This window comes from Pteropus vampyrus, unplaced genomic scaffold (genome assembly GCF_000151845.1).
Source record: "Pteropus vampyrus isolate Shadow unplaced genomic scaffold, Pvam_2.0 Scaffold146, whole genome shotgun sequence".
Taxonomy (NCBI): Eukaryota; Metazoa; Chordata; class Mammalia; order Chiroptera; family Pteropodidae; genus Pteropus; species Pteropus vampyrus.
Genome location: NW_011888927.1, coordinates 2,040,830 through 2,063,188, shown reverse-complemented (window position 1 = coordinate 2,063,188; position 22,359 = coordinate 2,040,830). Strand labels below are relative to the sequence as shown.

The window sequence follows — 22,359 nt, the reverse complement described above, 5'->3', positions numbered from 1 at the left end:
TTGTGAAGGCAGAAAGTGGAAGGAAGAGAGACCAGGGCAGAGGTTGGGTTTTGTGTGCAACAACTTCAGATAAGATAAGGCCACAAAGAGTAAATGAAGAGACATTTAAGCTCACACCGGGTCATGGTGAACTAAATAGCCAATGTTTTATTTGAACCTTAATTAAGGACTTTAGCTGAAGGCCCTGTAGAGTTATAAGATTTTACTATTTTTTTTAAATTAAAGATGGAATACTCTGTTAATACATACAACTGATATTACATACTGTTATATAAACATGCATTTTGAAAGTTTATATTTTAAAGCACATAAGCACATTTATTATTATTTTCACTCCTTAATTATTATTCTAGCATCTAAATACTTGATCTTAACTCTTGTTTATGGTTGTGTTGTTCAGTCTCAACCTCAGCTTGGAGCAGCACTGTGTCTGAGCGTTCAGGTAATGTTAGGGGAGGCCTTGGGTTGCATTTTCAATAATTTAGACCTCTGCTTCCTTACCTTGTGTATGATAAAACAAAAGAGACAGAGACAGACAGGGTAAAGTGGCATGAGGGCACAGGAAATATAAAACCCCTTGGATGTTTTCCTGTCACCTGGGTAGAACGAAATCCAGAGCCCTCTCCCTCTTCTTTCTCATTCGAAATCTACTTTTGCTGCAACCCTACAGCAAAACCACTCATCTCTGAATAGCTGACGACTTCCTAACTTTCTACGCATACCTTGTTATGGTGATTTCAGTTACAAACGGACTATATTAAATGGAATGCGCTCCTCACAAAGAACAGGCCTTCTAAATTTTTAAAAGATATTTTGAACAAAGGTTTAAAAGGTTCTATCAAAATGCAATGAGAGTTAAGCCTATTTCGCAGGGAAATAAATTGGTGAAACAAATCAAGCTAACATACCTACATTGTGTCATTGATGGCTTTAATTCATTGACTTTATTATCTATTATCTTCTAATATAAATAAACCTGTAAAGGCATTAATGACATAGGAGACCTCTTAAAGACAGTGTGAATAAAACTAAAAGATTTGTTTGCCATCAGAAAGTTACCAGCTTTTTGCCCTCTGAGCTGAATAAGTTTTATAGGAAGAAATAATAGTCTTTCTGTATTTGATAAAGGTGTTACGAAAAGGCAGAACTGACATTAATCTGGTTTTGGTCTCAGTTCCAAAGTTATTGGTTCCTCTGAATATCTGTTAATTAGCCTGTCATGTGATAGAAGAATGATGAACATGCAATCAAGGTATACAATAATTATACCATGAAAAGAGTTTTCTTGGGGTTTTATCACTAGACCATTATTCTGTAACATCTTAAGAGAGTTGACTTCACTCACTGTTCTCCATTTATTCACCTCTCTCTCACTTATCATCCTGTTCATTATGGCATGCAGTCCAACACTCCGAAGAAATTGCTCCCACTGAATTTACCATTGGCTTCCATGTATTAAATCTAGCAGACATTTTTCAATCCTTTCTTTACCTTTTCCTTTCAGCAACATTCAGTGCTGTTGACCACTGTATCCTTAGCCACTAGATCTTTTCCTTTTGGTTTCTGTGCCATGGCACTCTCCTGATTTTCTCCTCCATCTTTATTGCTTCTCTTTGAGGTCATTCTTCTTTACCCGGCTGTTAAGTGGTGAAGCTTATCAAGGCTTGATTGGCTCCAAGTCCTTTCTCACATAAAGCTATAGCTCTTCTCTTCTTAGATCATTTCAAACATACGCTAGCTTTAATTATGTAAACTGGCTCACAAATTCATCTTCCTGGTCCAGGTTCTTCTCTGAACTCCAGACTCTTACTTGACCTTTTCACTTTGACATTTCAAAGCACTTCAACATGCTCAAAACAAATTCATGCTCTCCCTTCCCAGTTAACTTTCTTTTAGCATTCCTGATCTCACTGTACTATCTATCCAGATGTACAAGTTAGAAATCAATTATGATATCTTCCTCTCTCTCATCCCCCATATCCAATTAATCTCCAAGCCCTATTGATTTTCATTTCCAAATATTCCTAGAGTCCATCCATTTCTCACTGTCTCCGCCTTCTACTTTCCGAGCAAAACCACTACCCTCTCTTGCCTGCACCGCTACAATAATCCACTCATTAATCTGCTAGCATTTACTCTTGTTCCTCTCAAAATCATTTTCTATCCTGTAGTCGTTTCATAACAAAAACGAGCTCTTAAGAGATCAAAAGTCTTACCCTGGCCTACAGGTCCAGCATAAGTGTGGCCCCTGTGTCCTGCTCTAGCCGCGTTTTATGGCATGCTCATTCTCACTCTCTCTACTCCAGCCATACTGGTCTCCTTTCAGTCCCTCATACTGGTCATCTATATCAGTCAGGTTCAAGTCAAAAGATAGAAGCCACATTAGTTATTGGAATGGGAGGAATATAATACAAAGAATTGCTAACTAAAACAGTACGAGGTAGTTTACTATTAAACGGAGGTAAATGAGGACTCTAAAGGGTCTAGACATGCAAGAGAGCAATTGCTATCTCTAGGAAGATTAGAGGATAAAGGAAATAGAACTAGGAGAGTCCCCCAATCCAAGACTGAGATTCTGACCTCATCAGAAAGGTATGTGGCTACCAGAGAAACAAGCAGCCTTGTGGTGGCAAGAAAAGAAAAGAAAAAAAACCTTGTCACAGGGCATGGACTGAGCTGGTCTGTAGAAGAGACCCACCATTGCCAGAGAGGATAGAGAGACTGGAACTTCTCAAAGCCACTGCTAGAGTGGGGACAGGGGAGAGGAAAGCAGGAAACACGTATGAGAGTGCAGCCAGAGTATATGCTGGTTCTTTTGTGAATATTAAAAACTCTAAGATCAATGATCAAAAATTATCAATATATTATTATCAGTTTTTATAAAACACTCTCATATTCACTGAAGTACTTTTAAGCGAATGGTAACAGGCTTTAACTAACACAGAAGTTAGGAATCGTAGACAATTTGATAACAACCAACTTATGTTTTATCAACTTTTTCTAGGTAAAACTACAATACAATCAGATAACGAACTTATTGAAATTATGTATAGGAGACTGTGAAACCTTCTTAACCCAATAGGTTAAAATAATTATTTTAGAACTATTTTCTATTTAATAAATTTCTTAAAGTTAGATTTGAATTCTATGTATACTTCTTTTGGTCTACTTATAAGTACCTAAAGCTGTCATTAAAAGGTAAAAAAGAAAAAAAAAGTTTTTAGAAACTTTCAAATCTTAGCACATACATGGCTGTACATATATTATGAAAATCTTTGAATTCAAGTTCATATATTTCTCCCAAGAGGAAGACTTGTTTCCTTTGGTGCTGTTAACAAAAAACCACCACCACAGTCCATGTTTTGCTGTGTAAAATTAGAAGCAAATTAGAAGTATGAGAAAACTTCCTGATAAACATACGAAAAATCTACAGGTAATATCATACTTAATAAAATATTGAATGCAATTTTCCTAAGATCAAAAACAATGAAAGGGTGTTTATTATCCATTGTACTAGGGTTCCTAACCAGTCTATTAGGGCAAGGAAATATTGGAAAGAAACAAGTTAAACTTCATTTACAAATATCATAATTGCCAATGTAGAAAACTTTAAAAAATCTACAAAAACCAAAGATACTAATATTAGTCGCTACATTTAAAAAGTAAAAAGAAACAGGTGATTTAAATTGGTAATGTTATTTTATCTAACTTAATATATCCAAAGTATTATCATTTTAACATTTGATCAATATTTTTTTAATTATCAAAGAAATATTTTTTTGTACTAAGACTTCAAATTTCAGTGTATATTTTATACTTACGGTACATCTCAATTCAGACAAACCACATTTCAAATATTCAATAGCCACATATGGCTAATGAATACCTTATTGGTCAGTGATATGGATCAACTCTGAGTCAACTACAGTCTGTTGAAATTAACAAGTGAATTCCAGAAAGAGAACTGATAGTACTGCTGGCCTATAATGTTAGAGGAAAATCACGGTATCCCATTATTTCAGTTGCTAGAAACATCAGGATTTGTGGTCAGGATGAACCTAATTCTGTTATAGCTGAATAACTCTTCACCAGTTTTCATCTGAAAGAGCTCCAGAGTTTTACCGTATTTGGAAACAGATCTGTGCAGCCGGTGTGGGAAGAGTACATCCAAGCCGTCTTTGAGAACTTCACGTTATCCCGTGGTCAGTGATCCCATCAATAATTAGACAGTTTTTCAGGATCTCCCACCATCACCACCAAAATAAATACTGCTACTCAAATTTCTCAATAAATATTTGTTGAATAAACGATGAAATGAACCAGGAGTTCTCTGATATACATATCATTTTCCTGATAGACAAACAAAATTTTTTCAGCTCTGGGTTAATGAGCATATGCTCATTTGTGTGCTTGTCTTCCATTTAAAATTCTTTTACATTCAACAGAATAATTTTTTTCCTTAGATCATTGTTTCCATTAAGCTGTAATATAAATCCCCTTTTCTTTTTAAAGAACAAGACTAATTTACTACATTATGTACAGATAGCTAAATTTTAGATTCTCAATTTATAATATTTTATCAAAGCTGAATCTTAACTATGATTTCGAGAAGGAGAGAGTTGGAACCAGCCTGTATTTAATCACTGTTTTAACAAAACATTTACAGGCTCATCAAAAAATTAATTTTTCGTCTTTCACAGTAGAGTTTCTCCAGGTGGATGGTGTCAGCCTCTCCACCCCAACAGAATCACCTGGTGGGTAGAATCCTGGGCCTACTGCTGAATCAAAACCTCTGGGATTTTGTATTTGTAATAAGTACTAAGAGAGAACTCCAGCCCACTAAAGTTTGACAACCACTGCTTACACTGAAGTTTCACTTTAGTGTAACTAAAGCCTCCTAATAACCTCGCTAGATGAGAAAACTAAGGCTCAGCGATGTTAAATGGCTTGTCCAGGGTCACCCTGCAAGTAATTGCCAGAGCCAAAACACCCAGCCAGGTCTTCTAACTCCAAGTACAAGACCCTATTTCTAGAATATCCTCTGATCTTCTGGGGATTCTATTAAATATTTGATTACTGGAGGAAATGCTGTTTTCAGTACTTAATTACTATGTTCACTACCTTTGCTGAACATTTCCTTATGTACTGTAATTTCTCTTTAAGTAAATTTCTGAGTACTCATCATTTAGCCCATAAAACACATGTTGTGCTTTCTTGATAATGTAGCTTATGAATGATGGATTCAACTAATGTCAACTTTATACTTATCATAAATGGGCTAATGTCTAAAATGAAATTGACTAGGACCCAGATCAGGTTCTTTTGTACTTTCAGTATAATCTCTGTACTGAAGTTTGTGACAGTGTCAGGAAAGATGTTCTTTGTTTCTTATTTTTTCTGTGAAATCATTTTAAGTATACTTTAATTCAGCCACAATTCTACAAAGAGCTACTGAGCCAGGCACAAGTACTGGGACTTCAAAAATGAATCATACTTTAGTGTTTGCCTTTGAGGAGGTCAGCCTCGTCAAGGCAGGGACAAGGAGCAGACATGTAAGTCTTGCGTTGAAATATAACACACTAAGTTTTTACGAGGCACCATGGGAGTAGAGAGAAGTGAGGCGGGGTGACTATCTGAAAAGAGGCTGGGCTTCATAAAGGAAATATTATGCTCTGTTCGAGTGTGAGCCACAGTCAGCCAAAGGGGTGAAGTCATTCCTACAGGGTCATCAGGACCTAAGGAAAATCAGAACATGTGTCTTCCAGATCCAAGCCTGCACTCTTTCCACTAAACCCAGCTTTTTCCAAGAACCTGACCTTCAGAAGCACCCTGGCTTTCCTTTTTTCACACCTAAAGTTCTCTCCGGTTATAAGTAAGATGTTAAGGGTGATACATTTCCTTTTCAGGCCACTAAGGTGCCATTTAATTCACTCCAGCAATAACTAAATAGGAACCTAACTTTAAAAGATGCCGAAAGCAACATGCTGCTAATTCATTGCCACATCTATTAGAGCTTCACAGGGACTCTGACTCCCTAGATTTTAAATATAGTTAAGATATTATGATGATGTTTCCTGATTTAATCCATCCATAAATTAGATGAAATGATTATAGTACCTGTTGTCACTTCATTCTTGCCCTATCCCCATCACTCTTCTGCCTTCATTAATTCAGAATAAAATACCACAAGACATTAATGTAGCACTTGGAGATAAGAAGGCTGTATTTTTATAGCCTCAATACGAAATCATACTTAAAGACATCTAAGCCTTTACCGAATGGGGAAAAAAATGATCATCTCAAGTATCTGATGTAAGCCTCCTAATTCTTGTCTAGGAGAGGAAACTAAGGCTCATAGATGTTAAGACATTTACCCAGGGTCACCCTGTAGGTAATTGCCAGAGCCGAAACACCCAGGCAGGTCTTCTGACTCCAAGTACAAGGCTCTTTCTATTTGTAGTATATCCTCTAATCTTCTGGGGATTCTATTAAAACAGTTTCTTGACTGTTTTCAATGAAAGGCATTATTGCCAACATGTAAACAAAAGCAAAAATCTTGGCATCCCCTATCACTTTATCATCAGTGTTTTTAGTTTATCATTTCAAAGTCATTATTTGGTGTTTTCTTACAGAAGGCAACAGACCACTGCAACAGAAACTATCCTTAGATGGGAACCCCAAACCTATACATGGAACACCAGAGAGGTCAGATGGCCTACAGTGGTCAGCTGAGCAGCCTTGTAACCCAAGCAAGCCTAAGGCAAAAACATCTCCTGTTAATCCCAATGCCCCTGCAGCTCATCTTGAAATAAAGCCAGATGAGTTGGCAAAGAAAAGAGGTAAAGTGATTTCTTTTGCACAAATGATTCAACATATTTTGCACACACAGAGAAGTGCCAGAATGACAGAACTTTCCAAAAGATGCCACTTAGTGAAGAGAGATATACGTGAACTTGCATTTCTTTCTGTGACCCACATAGATTGAAAGGCTGATGTGATTCCTCCTGTGTTAATCGAAGGTCCTCAGTGTTTACGTGGAATTACATCCCCTTTCTCTGCCGCTTTGTGGCCATTCTTCTCTTTGCCTCACAGATAAATTCGCACCACAAATTCTTTCCACCCTAGTATCTCGCAAAGAAAATGTTAATGCGGGAGCTCTTTTAGAAATGTAAATGCTGAATGTTTTCCTGATATACAAGTTCTGAACTTGCATTGAACAAAGATGAGTCTAGAGGCTGGTATGTCTTCTTCAGATATGATCTTCCTCACATGAATTCAGTTCTGTTAGAACTTTCAGGCAACATAACACTGAAAGGGTTTTATATTTGGCACACTATATTTTTATTATTATTCAAGCTTTTATATACTTTATACATAACTGGTGTTAAAAATTAAAGGGTCTAAATCACTTCCTTTCTGATTCCCAGAGATTATATAATATTCTTCTCATTTAGCCTCAGTTGTATCTGATTTCCTTGGCTTTGGTTTGATAAACTTTCTCACTTTTCTTGAGGGAGATTTCTTTCTTCTAAGAAATATGCCCTTGTTGGGATAAATACAATTTGCCTGTTTGTTTTTGCACTATCTGTAAACCCTGGTGACAGTTTCAGGAAATCAGGCAAGATTGGCACCCATAGAGCTGCTCTAAGTGCTGCTGCTATAATTACAGGCCTGGCTCAGGAGAGATGGGGCCAGAGCCAGCGTACCTGGCACCAATGCTCCATCCTCTTTCTAGCTCATTTGTGCCTCTCCCAATCTCTATGTCATTTTCCTCTTCCAAAAGCCCTGCTGGCTTTTAACCACACAGAGTGGTGTTTACAGAAAGAGCCAGTAGCACAAATGGTCTTTAGACATATCAGATTCCAAGAAACTGCAGTTTGTGATAGAACATATGATCAGAACCTCTTTCCAAAGAACAAAAGAGACACGTGTGCCCAGCATGGGCCAGCCAGAGAACCTACTGGTAAAATCACAGCAGTCTCAGGGGCCATACGAATCACCCACTCTGGGTTTTAAAAACCCTGCATTATGAATACCTGCTTGACAGACCTTTTTTTTTTTTTTTTCATCGAAAAATAAAACAAAATCTCTCTTTTTTTTTTTTTTTTTTTCCATCGAAAAATAAAACAAAATCTCTCTATTTGGTGGGGTGAGTAAGCTGGGGTTTTTGTTGTTGTTCAGCTCACAAATATGAAGTGCTCAATTTAACATATTTTTCCTCGACATTAATTTTAGGCCCAAATATTGAGAAATCAGTGAAGGATTTGCAACGCTGCACTGTGTCTCTCACTAGATATCGCGTCATGATCAAGGAGGAAGTGGATAGTTCAGTGAAGAAGATCAAAGCCGCCTTTGCTGAATTACACAACTGGTGAGTCATTCAACTTAGAAACCATAAATCTGTGGCACTTGAGCTATTCCTATAGGTAGGTAAAAGCATCGGATGGAAAGTGTTGATTATTTAATACATAAACATCACAGAACAACTCTTCAGCAGATTTTTTTAAGTCCTGCAGGCAGAAGCATGTACCTTGGGAATAAAAAAGAAGAGAACATGTTTGAATAAAAAGAAACCTGATACACATAATTTATTGGCATTGAAGTTTACCCAAAAGTGTATGAATGATGTAGTACACAATCTCAACAGAGAACAAAACCTCAACCAATGATATTTTTGACAAATCGCTAGAAGGCTGATATCATGAATACTACTAAGAAAAAATATTTTCCAGCTTTGTCATTAAAAAGGGAAAAACTCCCTTAACAAAACTCAGATATATCTCACATAAGTGATAGAATCCCATTTGGGGGGATCTTTAAGACTAGAATTAAGAAGTAGTATGCCAGTGTGGTTTTCATTCTGCCTTGCCGTGCTCTGCGCTGATTTTGTTGGAAGACATTGCTTCGAGTCCTGCACATTTTGCTCATGTCCACAATTGAAATGAAGTATTTGTTAGTAAGGTTAAGTTATTATCAATAGAAAAATGGTCTCAGTGTATCAATCAGAACTTTTCGGTTCCAAGTGACAGAAACCCAAGTCATGCTAGTTAAAGATAAAAGAGAATTTACTGGCTGATGTACATGAAAACTTCAGAATATTTCTTTAATTGAATTTAGTTCTAAACTCAAATTACGTTATCGAGTCAGTTTCTCACTATCTCCCGCCCTCCTTTCTTCTCTCACTCTCTCTTTCTCCTTTCCTCTCAGTGTTGCCCACAATCTCCTGGTTCTGCTTATTCTTAGCTTCATTCTTAGGCATGTAGCAGCAAGGATGATCCGTGGCAGCTTCGGACTCACATAATCCCTATTATCTGAAAGAGGGCTTTGTCTCCAGTAGTTCCAACTAAAGTCCAAGGACTAGTTCCCATTGGCCGGGTTGGGTCATGTATCTGTCCCTAAACCAGTTACTATTGCTGGAAGGCTAGTGGAAGTCTTCCCACTAGCCAGGCTGAGTCATGCCCACCACAGACTTAGTAGTGGGGTAAGCCCCACCTGAACCCCATGGACTGAGAATTGAAGAGCTATGGTTCCTAGAGGAAAATCAGGGTGCAAAAAAAGAAAAAGAAAAATACAGGACCAAAAAAAACAAAAAAAAGCCACATCCACAATGCCCAGGCTCACATAACATGTTCTCTATATATCACTGGCCTTTCATGATCTAGAATTTGATCACATCTTCTGCACATCTTTCCTATTTTAAGTCCCTTTTTGGACACTGATGTGCTTTTTAGCTGATTGTTGAGTTGTATAAAACTAAGGATTACGCTTAACACTAATCTAAAATTCTTGAATTTCAAGCCATATTATCTGATACATATAATACAAGATCCCAAAGGTACATAAGACACTAAGGACTTGAAAGAAGACCATGCCTTTCAGTTATCATTTGGTGAGGAATTATTTGCCCTTCACCCAGTCACAGCACCTTGACCTTCGTAGACCTCTTCTCTGTTTAATCAGATTATAACCTATCTGATCGTTCAGTCTAATTGTTCAAAGCAAACTCCAAGTACTTAGAAAAGGTATAGATACTATACAAATGAAAGGTGTTCTTCTTATTATTATTGGTTTTTAAATTTTATGGTTATATGACTTTTCCAATATGTCCTTAAGTTACTCTAATATATATATCACACTCAACTTCCAGGCCTGTACTGTAGAGGCAGAGTCAGCAAACTTTATCTGTAAAGGGCCAGCTAGTAAATACTATAAGCTTTATGGGCTATAAGGTCTTTGCAACGACTCAGCTTTGCTGTTGTGGCACAAAAGCAGCTGGAGCTAATGCAAAACGGCCATGGGCCAGATTTGGCTCCTGGGGGTCGTAGTTGGCCAGCCTCTGTCTGGAGGCATCAGCTAGCTGCTCAGAGAAGACCACTCTGTCTTATCCTTTTGTGTGACATTTTAGAATAAACTCTTCCTCTGAGGCCTCTGTATTATACCTTCCATCTGAGTGACTCACACACTAATTGACAAAGTGTAGCAATGACCTCAAATTACCTCTCTCCTCCAGCTGCTCTGAGTACTTTTTTTTATTTTATTTTATTTCCTTAGTAAAATGAACATCACATGAGTCACGGGACATCTTAAGATTTATAACAGATTCTTTGAGTGTTTCGCTCCTCAAGAGCTGAAAGCGTGGGGCCAGGAAAGTCAGCACCCAGGGAAGTTGTATATCTTTTTTCTGCTTGTAATTCACATTGTGTTTTAAACTGATGGGAAAGATCACTTCTGAATCAGCTCTGCCAAGCAATACTGCTGTTTAAAAGTCCCCTACTTAACTAAGTGGCACTTTCCCTCCAAACTGAAGAAGAACAAATTTAGATCAACTGTTTCCTGTATGCTGTTGCTGCAAAATGACAAAACACCAGAACTTGTTTTCTGCTCTAACTCTTAATAAAAATGATCCCAAAATAATAACATAACTGTTAACTTGAAAATAAAACCAAAGTTGTTTTTTGTTGTTGTTGTTTGTTTTTATCAACCAATTACATGCTTTTCTACCAAGTGGAAAAACTTTGACTGTGTTCCACATAAGCCTGTAGCCCAGCCAATGTGGTAATGTTCTTGAATGAAGTCTCCCTCAGGTTTTCTGAGGGATGAATTTTAGGGATTGTGGTGCTCTTGAAAAATAGCAGGCAACAGAACTGAAGAAGGCAACTTAAATGTTTTTGAAAATTAAGCTACCCTATTGGTGATGAGGTCATGAACTATAGGCATTAGAATTTTTAATGCGGCACCGCTCATTTAATACAATTGAAACTTCAGGATTACATCACAAGACGTATCCAGATTCGGAGGATGTGGGATAAGTCCTCTAGAGAATTCTAAAGGGTGCTGGTTCTGAGGCAGCTGGCAACTCATCTGGTACACGAGCAACACTGCACTTCTAGTCCCTCTTCTCTCCCTACTCCAGGCCACCCAGTTCTCTCGCCGAAGAATTAAACAGGAGTCGTGTGTAGTTTAGAAATAAATAGAAACTCTCAGAAATAAATAGAAAATCTAAACATTCACTTTGCTACCAAAGTGCCAGCTTCAGGAGGTAAATCCTGCCTGAAAGAATTTCCCCCAATGATGATGATTTTGTGAACCTGGGAGAAGGCACTTGTTTGCACATGCTCAGGACCAGGTCAGCAGCTATCTGAGAAAATTTAACTAAATGCTTATCCTTCTCAGTCTGGTTGTGAAGAATACTTTGTTCAATACAGATCCTGAAGAAAACCATTAAGTAGCTAGACTGTAATATCCAAGTTGGCATTTAGCCGGGACGTGGTTACATGGGGCTAACTGACCATTACATGGATCATTCTTATTTTCCCAGAAAGAATGGAGATTTGACAGGGGAACAAATATGAACACAGTGCTCTCACGATACGTCTTAACAGAAAATAAATTTTGCAACATGAGCATCTGTGTAAAAGTTCCATCAGGAACTAACATGAAACAGCTGGTTTCTTTTCTGTATGATTGGCCCCCTACCACAACTGGAAAATATTCATTCTTTGGAATTATAGCTGCCAGATTTAATTGCTTTGTGTGCAAACTAGTCTAGCTTCTCTTCACAAATCTGTGTGTGTGTGTGTGTGTGTGTGTGTCCAAGTTGATGCCGAAGGCTTAAAATGAGCAATAAAACATTGAATTAAAAAACATTGAGGAGGAAGAGTAATACTTGATGGTTCTGCCATATGCTGGGGAGAAAGTATTCCAAAGTAGAGCTATAAAGATTGTTAGGTGCTATTGGAGATTTAACATCTAACTAAAAGCACTCCCAAAGAAAATGGAAGATGGTAATGAGCCAAAGGATGTGTGTCCTGGGGGTGGGGTACAGGGATGCAGAGAATGGGTTTGTGCGCTGAGGGTGGGGTAACAGGGTTGCGGAAAATGGGACCATTCGGGGTTCAGATAGGAAAGGGAAATCAATCAAAGCATGCGTTCTGTATAAAGGGGCCAGAAATGTCCCTATGCCTCATGTGTATTTTTTCTTGAAGCAGTGCCAGGTCTGGCTCAAGGAGAATTCACAAGTAGCTCAGGAGTTTCAGCTCTCCTGATGCTAAACCCTTGCCCACTTTCCCCTTCTCTCTATCTTGGAGTTTCTTCCCTCACAACAGAGCAGGGTGAACCTCCTGCTGACCCCTGCAGGCCAGGGGCTCCTCACCATGGGACCACTCACTACTAGATGGGAACTTGGAATGGAGTTCCCATTTCCCTTCCCGTTCCTTCTTTTTAACCACTGAAACTCATTTTTGTGTAACTGATAACCTCATCCTCTTGATGGCCATGTGTCGTTCCTCCCAAAGTGACATATTTACATGTTAACAAATGTTAATAGAGTCTGTTGAGACTCTCTCCACCAGCCAAAAGAATAACTCTGAAAGTGAGATTTTCAGGCTGCAGAAAAAGCTTTTTTGAGATAAGTCGAAATTCTTCTGGCCTGCCTCAAGCCCCACTACAAAGGGAGCCTCTCATCTGCTACGGAAGCCCTAGCGGTAGCCAAGCAGAACCGCACAGACCACCTGGTGGTCAGCAGGGTGGCCCACACACAGACCAGGTATCGTCACCGTGGTGTTTTAAATATTGTGCCCTTCTTCTGGGCTGTGAGAAGGCCTCCTGAAAAGGAAATTGCTGGTGGGGCTGTTGTATTTTAGAACAAGCTATTCGGCAGTCTGTCCCATATCCCCTGTTTGCTGATCCTTGGATGCCCAAACAGTATAAAACCCTTGGAGCATACAGTCTTGGAACTACTTCAGTTTGAGTCCAAATAAGACCATTTTTCTTCTTTTGCAGTTTTATCACTTAGGACTCTTTCCTCATTGGTTGTTTTTTTTCACCCCACATTTCCCAAATGCTTAGCTGCTTTTAGGTTAATACCTGGCTCTCCATACAATGCTAATAGCCTGAATTTTCTGTGCTCTTTAGAGTTTTTATTTTTCCCCTTTGTGACTAACTTAACAATGCCCAAAAGATGATACTTGTAAATTAATATTTACTTCTCTCCATACCAAAGTATATATGTATACACTATAATTAAACTCTTAGAGCTTTGTGGTCATCCTTTGCCTAGTTGCCGCCCCCAGAGATGCTGATGTCACTGGTCTGAAGTGGACCCAGAAATAGTGTTCTTTTTTTTAAAAAAAAAAAAAAAAAAAGAACTCCAGGTGATTCTTTTCTGCACCTGTGGTTGAAACTCACTGGTTAAGAGTCCTGCAAAGGGAGCGATATGTCTGGGGCTAGAGCAATGTTCTCAACAGGAAGAATTTGCACCCCCAGGAGACAGCGTGTCTGGAAATATTTTTGGTTGTTAGAATTGGCATCTAGTAGGTAGAGGCCAGGCATCTGCTAAATATCCTACAATGCACAGGACAGTCCTCTTCCCCCACTCCCACCCACATTACAAAGAATTATCTGCCCTAAGACATCAATAATGCTGAGGAAATCTGGGCGAAGAAAGAGAGAGGAAGACTCCATGTCCGTCGTCACGGTCAACTTGGACACAGTCCATCTGCGTGTTCTGCTGTAGCTCCTTAAGGGGAGGGCAGAGATTCCTCCCTTTGCAGCACTGAGTGTCTACCTGCCCCACCCCACTTGTCCTCCTAATGCACCACTGGAGACGTGAGAGGATATTTCCTTTCCAATCATTTACACACCCAAAGGACATAACCGTGGTGTCTTCTCTTTTCAGATCAGTGAAGTAAGAAAAAACATTTTTTTATTGCCTGAAACATAAACCTTCTAGCTACACATTTTCAAGGTCAAATTACATTTTTGTCTCCTTAAGACCAGAAAAACAATTGTATTGCAGTGTAGAACATTGAGGGCTTTGCTTTTTTGTCAATTTTTCATTATAGAATTTAACTCAGTTCTTAGGAGAAAATGGAAATGTTGAGAACTGATGCTTGTAGCTAATGATAGGCAGTCACTTTCATTAGCCATTCTGTCTCTACCTGAGTCTTTTTCTCATTTTGCAATAAAACCAAATAGCATAGAGGGGACCGAGATTAGGATGAAGATCAGAAGCATGTAAAAATAAATACAGTAGGAAATTCTTCTGTCTAGGGGATTATTATTTTTCTTTGGCTTCAGCCAGGCAGCAATATTACTTGGTGTTCCTGGGCATGCAATGGCATATGTCCGGCTACTCTACTGCCAGTGACATCTTCAGGTGTGCTAGCCCCTGCGCTCCTTAAACTGAAGGAAAACAGGTCTTTTTGCGTATCTTATGGTACAGTCAGTAGCGGTTGAACAAATACTTGTTAACCATTTAATTACCCTCTCTTAATTAAGGGAGTCATTGGAATTGTAGCAGTGTGTACTTTGATAGATAAACATAGGGAAAATAAGTACTAGGTAAAACAGGTCCTACAATCAGATCTGTGTCACAGAGTAGATGCTGTGACAGCAAGCAAACTTGGTTTTTGAGTTCAATCACACAGAGGATGTTGACATAAGAATAGGTAATGAATAGAGACTCCATTTTAAAACTGTGTGGCCAGAATAGTAAGCATTGCTAGTGCCCCCACCAGCATCAAGAATATCTGGAGTAGTGTGCTGTCCGTGACTAAGATGATGCTTTTCTCTGCGCCATTCAACAAGGGATGTTGGTTAATGGGATTACCAGCAGGAGAGCTGAAGTTTGTAACCTTTTCAGCCACTGAGCATTGTTATGTAATAATTTTACAAAACCTTCAGTTCCCTATTAAAATATCAGCAGTGTGTTAAACGATTGCTAGATTTTGCCAAATCCTTAGGCTAAATGTGTAATGAAGACAAAACCAAGGGTTTGCATTGTATTTTTTTTTTTTATGGTTTTTAAAAGAAATTTAATAAAAGGTTTCTGTGTCCTTCTGCTCTGGAAATGAATACAATCTTCCCATTGATCAAAACCTGTACAAATTAGACTTTCTGATTAATCCCTTTCCTCTTTATCAAATGGTTTTCCTAAGTACCCACCTGCTTGTGACTTGTACAGAACACTTTACAACAGAAATTAAACAAACCTGTTTTTTTTTCCCCACGCCCAGTGTTCGAGATTATGCCAACATATTGAAGGAATGCACAGTATGGAGATGAACACACACCTGCAGAGGATATCAAGAGACAATAATAGAAGAGGCTAATATATTTATGCCTCGAGAGAGCCATATATATTGGGGTTTTTTGTTTCTGTTGTCCAAATGACTCCATTTTCTTACTCTGTACCAGTCCAATAAACAGAAATAAGCTCCAGAATCCATTCTGAAATTGCGAAAAGGGTAAATATCATATCCCATGGAGAAACTCAAGGTCCTTGTGACTTTGTGACTAAGGCAAGTCCCTGTGGTACACTGTATTTCAAATACTGCCTCATTCGTGACTATGTCATTCTAAATAGTGTAGCTCACTTTTGGGAGTGGAAGCTTCTTTTTTCCTATTTTCTTTCGTCCTGAAGATTTTTCTCTGCATGAGATGTTTCCCCAGGGCCACTGCAAGGACTGAGTCAATCAGTGACGTGAAGGAAGAGCAGGTTGATGAAGACAAAAAACACAGAACTAGCCTTTTCAGTTTTGGTATAGTCCCCAGGAAACCAGCATAAATAGCACCTTGTATTAATAGCCTTTCTGAGCTACATGTGTGATTACCTCCATACATTATGTCAGTCGCACACTTAGCATCGGAAGGCGGCTTTCCTTTCACTGCAGCCTTCTTTGCAGAATAATAGACCCACAATAAGAGCTGGGGGATAAGAAGTTGATTCTGATTTCAGCTTGAAATCTCAAAAGATTTCTGAATCTTTTTAGCAAATGAAGGCTACCAATCAAACCAGCCTGGTAACATGCTCCTGAATAGGAATTGTTAGTTTTCATCATGGAATAGAAATATAAAAAGGAATCAAGCCAATTGTTCTATCTATACAATCCCAGAGGGAGAGTATGCGTGCGTGCGTGCGTGCGTGTGTGTGTGTGTTGTTGTTGTTTCTTTTTAAATGCCTGTGGCACCTAGTATTCCCTGGTGGTCTCCCATCCAAGTACTAACCAGGCCCGACCCTGCTTAGCTCCCAAGATCAGACAGGATCGGGCACGTTTCAGCGTGGCATGGCCATAGACTGTGTGTGTGTGTGTGTGTGTGTGTGTGTGTGTGTGTGTGTGTGTGTGTGTGTGTGTGTGTGTTTAATTTACAGTATAATCCATTTTCACTGGAAAATAAGATGAATTTGTTCTTCTATATTAGTTTAAATATAAAATACATTATAATTTTTAGACTGAGATATCCTAGGTCATAATTTCAGAATAGATCTTGGAGTTTATTTCTGTTTTTAGACTGGTACAGAGTGAGACTCTGTAGTCTCTTAGAGTGAGACTGAGGCTTCATTTGGAGCAGTTTGTCTGCTAGGATATCAATGAATCTTATAAAAGACTGTATAAAATACTTGAAGTTAATATAATAAAATTCCTTATATGTATGTTATATTACTCTTCCAGTGACTGTAAACTTTTGATTCTTAGTAGGCCATATTCTAACAAAAGTCACATTTTCAAGGTTTATTAACCACTTAATTGGAAGCATGGGGTTTAGAATTAGAAAGAATGGTGTTTAAGTCTCATCTTCTCATATTATAGCTCTGAAGATGATTGAGTTTCTTAACTTCTACTCAGCTATAAAACGGGTGTTGCTGTCACTTTCTAGGAGTTTTGTGATTATTCATGTACAAGATATGCATTTCTTAGATTATTCTAGAAAATCTCTAGCCTGGCCCATGATAGAAGTTTAATCTAGCTTGATTCTCTTCCCTTCCAGATCAGCATTTAGTAAATTTCTTTCCCTCTATACCAAGACGTTAATCTTCTCCACCTTTCTGTTTATTTAGCATGCACTGGATCCCAGCTACGAGATATAGGCATTTCATCACAACTTTTTACTGTTTACTGCTCAATGAAGAGACAAGTAAAGCCAAAGGACCCCTGTTTCTGAATGGCCACAGTAGCCACTAATGCAGCCTTCTTTCCCTTTCATGTCTTACCATGCCTTCTCTTCTACCTCCTCTTCCCCTTCCTTCATCCATCCGACAAATAGATGAATGTGTGACAAGGCCGTGATTCTCAAAGTTTGGAATGCATGGGGATCCTCTGGGCCACATTCCCAGGGACTCGGCTTCTGTGGGTGTGGGGTGGAGTCCGGGAATCTGCTTTTAATGAGTAGAGTATGTACCAGTGTAAGTGGTCTGAGGAAAACACTTGAAGAAGCACTGCTAAAAATACTGAGTGATAAAAGACGATCTCTTTCCTAAAACAATCCAAGGTCTAATGGAAGCAGACAGACAGGCTGTGTAATGCCGCATGGCAAAAATTGTAATGGAGCTGTGCAGGGAGGAGGGGAAAATCAACACCGTCTGGCTCGTCAAGAAAGGGTCTATCGCAGAGGTGACACTAGAGCTGGCTCTTGAAGGAAGACTAGGGAGTAACATACTGAGAAGGGAGAAAGAGGATTCTATGCAGAAGAAACAACACAAGGAACCAGAATCAAGAGAGGCCACAGTGTGCTCTGAGAGGAATATGTTCCTTGGGTCTCACTCCGTCAATTAATTTTGAGTACATCCCTCTCAAACCAGAAAATTTACTTATGAATCATACATGTGTACTCCTGTTAATCTGTATAGTAAAGGTGAGGAAAGTCTACTTTTTAGAATAAAAAGTAAGTACATAGAGTTTAATATTTTGTTTGTTCCCCCCATTGGGGAAGCTGATGGCCTAGGGCAGGTCCTGAAGAGTAGTGGCAGCACATGAGACTAGAGATGCTGGGTGGTAAAGAGCCTTATGGCCCAAACCAAGAAGTGTATATTCCCACCCCTCCCCTTTTCACATGAGAACCAAGGAGTTCAGGAGCAGTCTCAGCTACACTGGGCTGCCTTGGCTTGGACACGGGCCAATATTTCTGCAACTTCTTGTGCCACATCAGTCTCTTGCTTCTGTTTCTAAGTTATCCGTATTCAACAACCATGATGGCTTCTGCATAGACACTACCACCCCCCAAAAAAAGATTGGGAAGAAATTCAACAGCATTCAGAGTGGTTGGCTCTATATTGGGTATGAGACCGAGAGAGCTTTTGCCTTGTTTTATTTTGAAATTTGTTTTATTTTATCCTGCTTTTTCAGTTTTTTTAATGAGCACAAAAAAAGAGAAAAATGTGAAGAAGAATGTTAATTCAATTCCTTAAATGGTATCCTTGTGCTATAAGACAATTACTATGCACAAATAGTTTGCTTTCTTTTCCTTAGATGAAGTTTTAGTTTTTTTGTTTTTAAGAGGGTGGTCGTAAATATAATTTTTGTAGCTATAGAAACTAAACATAGTTAAGTGACTTTCCTTGAATAGTGATCTCCATAGAAAGAAACAAAACTAAGAAATAATTTTCAAAGATAAAGAATCATTATTAAGCAAAATCATATGTAAAATTCTAAATGGAGGTCTACAAGGAATATAGATTTTTCCGTTGAACATGTGGTGTTGTGGGATTTGTAGCTTTACAGGATTTTGAAACTCTGATGTCATTTTAAAACTTCTGAGAAGAAAAAGGAATCCTTGTTTGTTTGTTTTTTCAATTAACTGTCTTTTTACAAACTCTAGGATTTTGTAAGTGTTGGGAGTTAGTCCTTGTGCTAAATCTGCACATCTCATTCCTGAAATACACCTCAGACAGTGTGATGAAATATTCATTAACTGTGACTTAAGTCATCGCAGGATTCTAATATAAAAAATGCAGACTAAGAAGTATTAAATTAACAGATTATATTACCTCTGATAAAAGAAATAGAAATAGAATGAGCTCAGCCTGATTGGCAAATTGAGTGCTGTTGTTGCATTCATTGACAGAGATTTTAACTTTACATGTTAAGTGTGGTTCGTGCTTAGAGGCACTGCTACTTTATTTCACTGATAGTCACAGTGACTAGGCAGCTTATCGAATGGTTGCGTTCCAACTCCAGTCTACATTCTGTAGACATGTAAGTCGTGTTTACCAAATCATACAGTAGGAGTCAAGAATTATTTTAAAAGATCACTTTGTCACTACTGCTGCATTTGGAAAAAATTAATTTCATTATTTTTAGTTATAAATTATTATTTATATTATTAAATTTCACTATTAAATTATTACTAAATTCATTGTTTCTGGTTATAAAAAGAATTCACATTGTTGTAAAACCTAAATGCAAAAATAGAGTAGAAGGGAACAGACCCAGGAGTCCCAACCAAAAAAAATACATAAACATAGCCGACCACTTGATGATGAGCCTGGAGTTGAATTGGCAACAGTGGAAGTGGAGTACGGTAGGAGAGATTTTTCTGGGGTGGACTTCAGAGGACTTGATCACATGGGAGGTGAAGGAAGAGGAGTCATGGAAACTGCATGGGTGGTGGTACCAGTAGCCAGTCCACAGAGTGTAGGAGAGGGGACAGCATGGGGATGTAAGTGAGGAAAAACAAGTTTCCCTCTACCCTTCTGAGTTCTTGGCTGAGACCCCCTATCATAAAGCACAGATTAACAAGAGAAAAACGAACGGAAGTTCATTAACATGTATACTTCATGGCAGATGCCCAAGGGAAAATGAGGAACTCAAAGAGGTGGCTTAGAACTCAGGCTTAAATACCATCTTAACAGGGAAAAAGGAGGGGGAATTAGGGGATCATAAGTGATTTTTAGGAAAGAATAGGAGACTAGACAGGAGGTATGATAGTTTCTGATAAAGTGTATCTGGGTGTAGTGTTGACTTCTGATGTCCTATGACAAGAGTCAGTAATCCTTGCATTTGATGAAACTCCCAGGGAGGGAGGAGTTTTATGACAACCAAATTCCTTGTAGAGGACCTGTCTTTAGGCAGATAGGGGAGTTCAGAGAAAGCCTTTTCCCTGCATTTGCTGTTTTTCAAGGGCCTATAGCTCAAAATGATATACTGAAGTGTCGTATTTTGGGGTGGCATGTTCCTCTGTCCTTCAGGAAGCAGAACAGAAAAAGGAGGAACAGGGAGTTGACAACATGCAAGAGCATGCGTGCCATTTGTAGGCACCTGTCGTGTTAGGGCCACTGGTTCTCCTGACCTAGGAATAGAGAACCACACACCGTCCTGTTGCATTCGTCCACGTCAGGCCAGAGACAGCACAGATAGTTGAAAAAATGGTTTGGCTGAAACCCCTGCCTAGTTTTGCCCTGGGACCAAACATTTCTGATAATGCTTGGGGAGCTGGACTGGAAATGGTACCCATGGTAACATGGTTCTAAATGTGTAAAGGGAGTTTTTCTGCACTCCACCTGGTAAGCAAAATCCTTTCATACTTGGGAAGAGACATAGATGCCTTAACTTGTGGGCAGGACAAACGGCGTCTTCCATCAGTGCTAATTCCCAGCTCAAGGCCCACATAGCCCAGCTGGCATTCCTGTGGGCAGTCACAGTTCTTACTCCTGATACAGCAGTAAGGAGCAGAACCCACAGTGGGGGCATATGTGAAATGTGAGATAAATAGAAATTCTTTAGACAGGAATTCTTGCCCTATGGCATATCACTCATCTGTTTGCTTTATATAAAATACAGAGGCCAGAAAGGCTGAAACATCACCTTAACATTCATTAGACTCCTTTCTCCCCAGCAATTTCCACATTCTCTTTCCCTCAAATGGGCTGGGGAGCAGGAGGCTCTCCTCCCGCACACTCATCCTGCAGGAGGCTCAGGGCTCTGTCTCCTTCCGGAGCCTCTCTGCTTGCTTTGTTCTGCTTGGCCGCTGAGGAGTTAAGGAAGCTCCAGACTGAAGCCCTTCATCCACAAGAAGGTCCTAAAGCAAAATTGTTCGGGATCAGATGGTCTCAGGCAGTTTCTCTCATTACACTGTCTCCCTGAGGCCAACTCAGTGGAGATGGAAGGTGGCCTAGTTTTTTAACTCTTTAACAACTGACTCTGGCTGCTTCTGCTGATAGATTTCTTTAAATTCCCTTTGAAATTCTGCTTTTGTTCCTCAGCATCCACCAGCAGGTTCTCCTCTCCACCTTATCAACCCCTGATAGTCTTGAGGCTGGTCCCTATCACAGCATCTTTCTTTTTGAAGAACAGGAGACTTGACAAGGCTCATCCAGGCTTCCGAATGAAGCAGCTTCGTCACTCAGTGTCTTAGTCTCCAAATTTAAAGAAGAGTCTTTCACAGAGCAGAAAATGGTAAATCTGTTCCTGCTGAAGTACCTTTCTGATTCTTTTTGTTATTATTATTAGTCCTCTATAGAAAGAAATTAAGACAGTGGAAACATTTTTATAAAATGACACTTTATTTCTGTGATTAACTATATAATAAATGGTAAAGCCTTTGCCGTGGTAATCTCCTTACACCTTATTGCTTTGATAATAAAAGCTTTTTTATGGCAACAGAATAAAATTTTACTGTCCAGGCAGTTTAGACAAAATGAGATGTATTTTTGGAAGGATAAAGGACACATCTGAAACATGTGAGGTCAGCATGGGTTTTGTGTGAGCTCAGTTGGGGTAAGACTGTTTGTTGTATCTTAAGTCTGGTGCCCTCCTGAGGACTTTACCACGCCATCGAGAGGACTTTTAGTAGTCAGTGAAAAGCCATTTAAAGATTTCTGTATTTCTGTCAAGTACAGAGGATCGCTGTTAAAAAGCAAAAATGTTCAAAACCTAGAATTGCAGACAATTAATGGGGGAAAGTACAAATTTCAACAATTTATCACCACTTCCATTTGCAAACAGAATCATCAACTACCCATTTTTGATTCTGAGCCAAACCCTGGGCAGTTTGGTGAAAATTGTCATACTTTTATTCATAAGTTTATATCTCAAATGATTAGATTCCATCAGTGACAAAAATTATATAAATTTTTGCATAAAC

The 22,359-nt window shown here is 38.9% G+C and overlaps 1 protein-coding gene and 1 pseudogene across 3 annotated transcripts in view; one reads left to right on the top strand and one right to left on the bottom strand.

The window, feature by feature from the left end:
* SPATS2L (spermatogenesis associated serine rich 2 like) overlaps positions 1-22,359 on the top strand; it is a 149,844-nt gene that overhangs the window by 108,553 nt on the left and 18,932 nt on the right. For 2 of the 3 annotated variants that reach the window (XM_011369207.2, XM_011369206.2), the window contains exons 7-8: positions 6,633-6,839; positions 8,236-8,371. In XM_011369207.2, coding sequence (XP_011367509.1) covers positions 6,633-6,839; positions 8,236-8,371 — 343 coding nt within the window. The remainder of the gene's footprint in view (positions 1-6,632; positions 6,840-8,235; positions 8,372-22,359) is intronic. The other variant, XM_011369208.2, reaches the window with a different exon arrangement.
* LOC111745140 lies at positions 16,458-16,577 on the bottom strand (annotated as a pseudogene).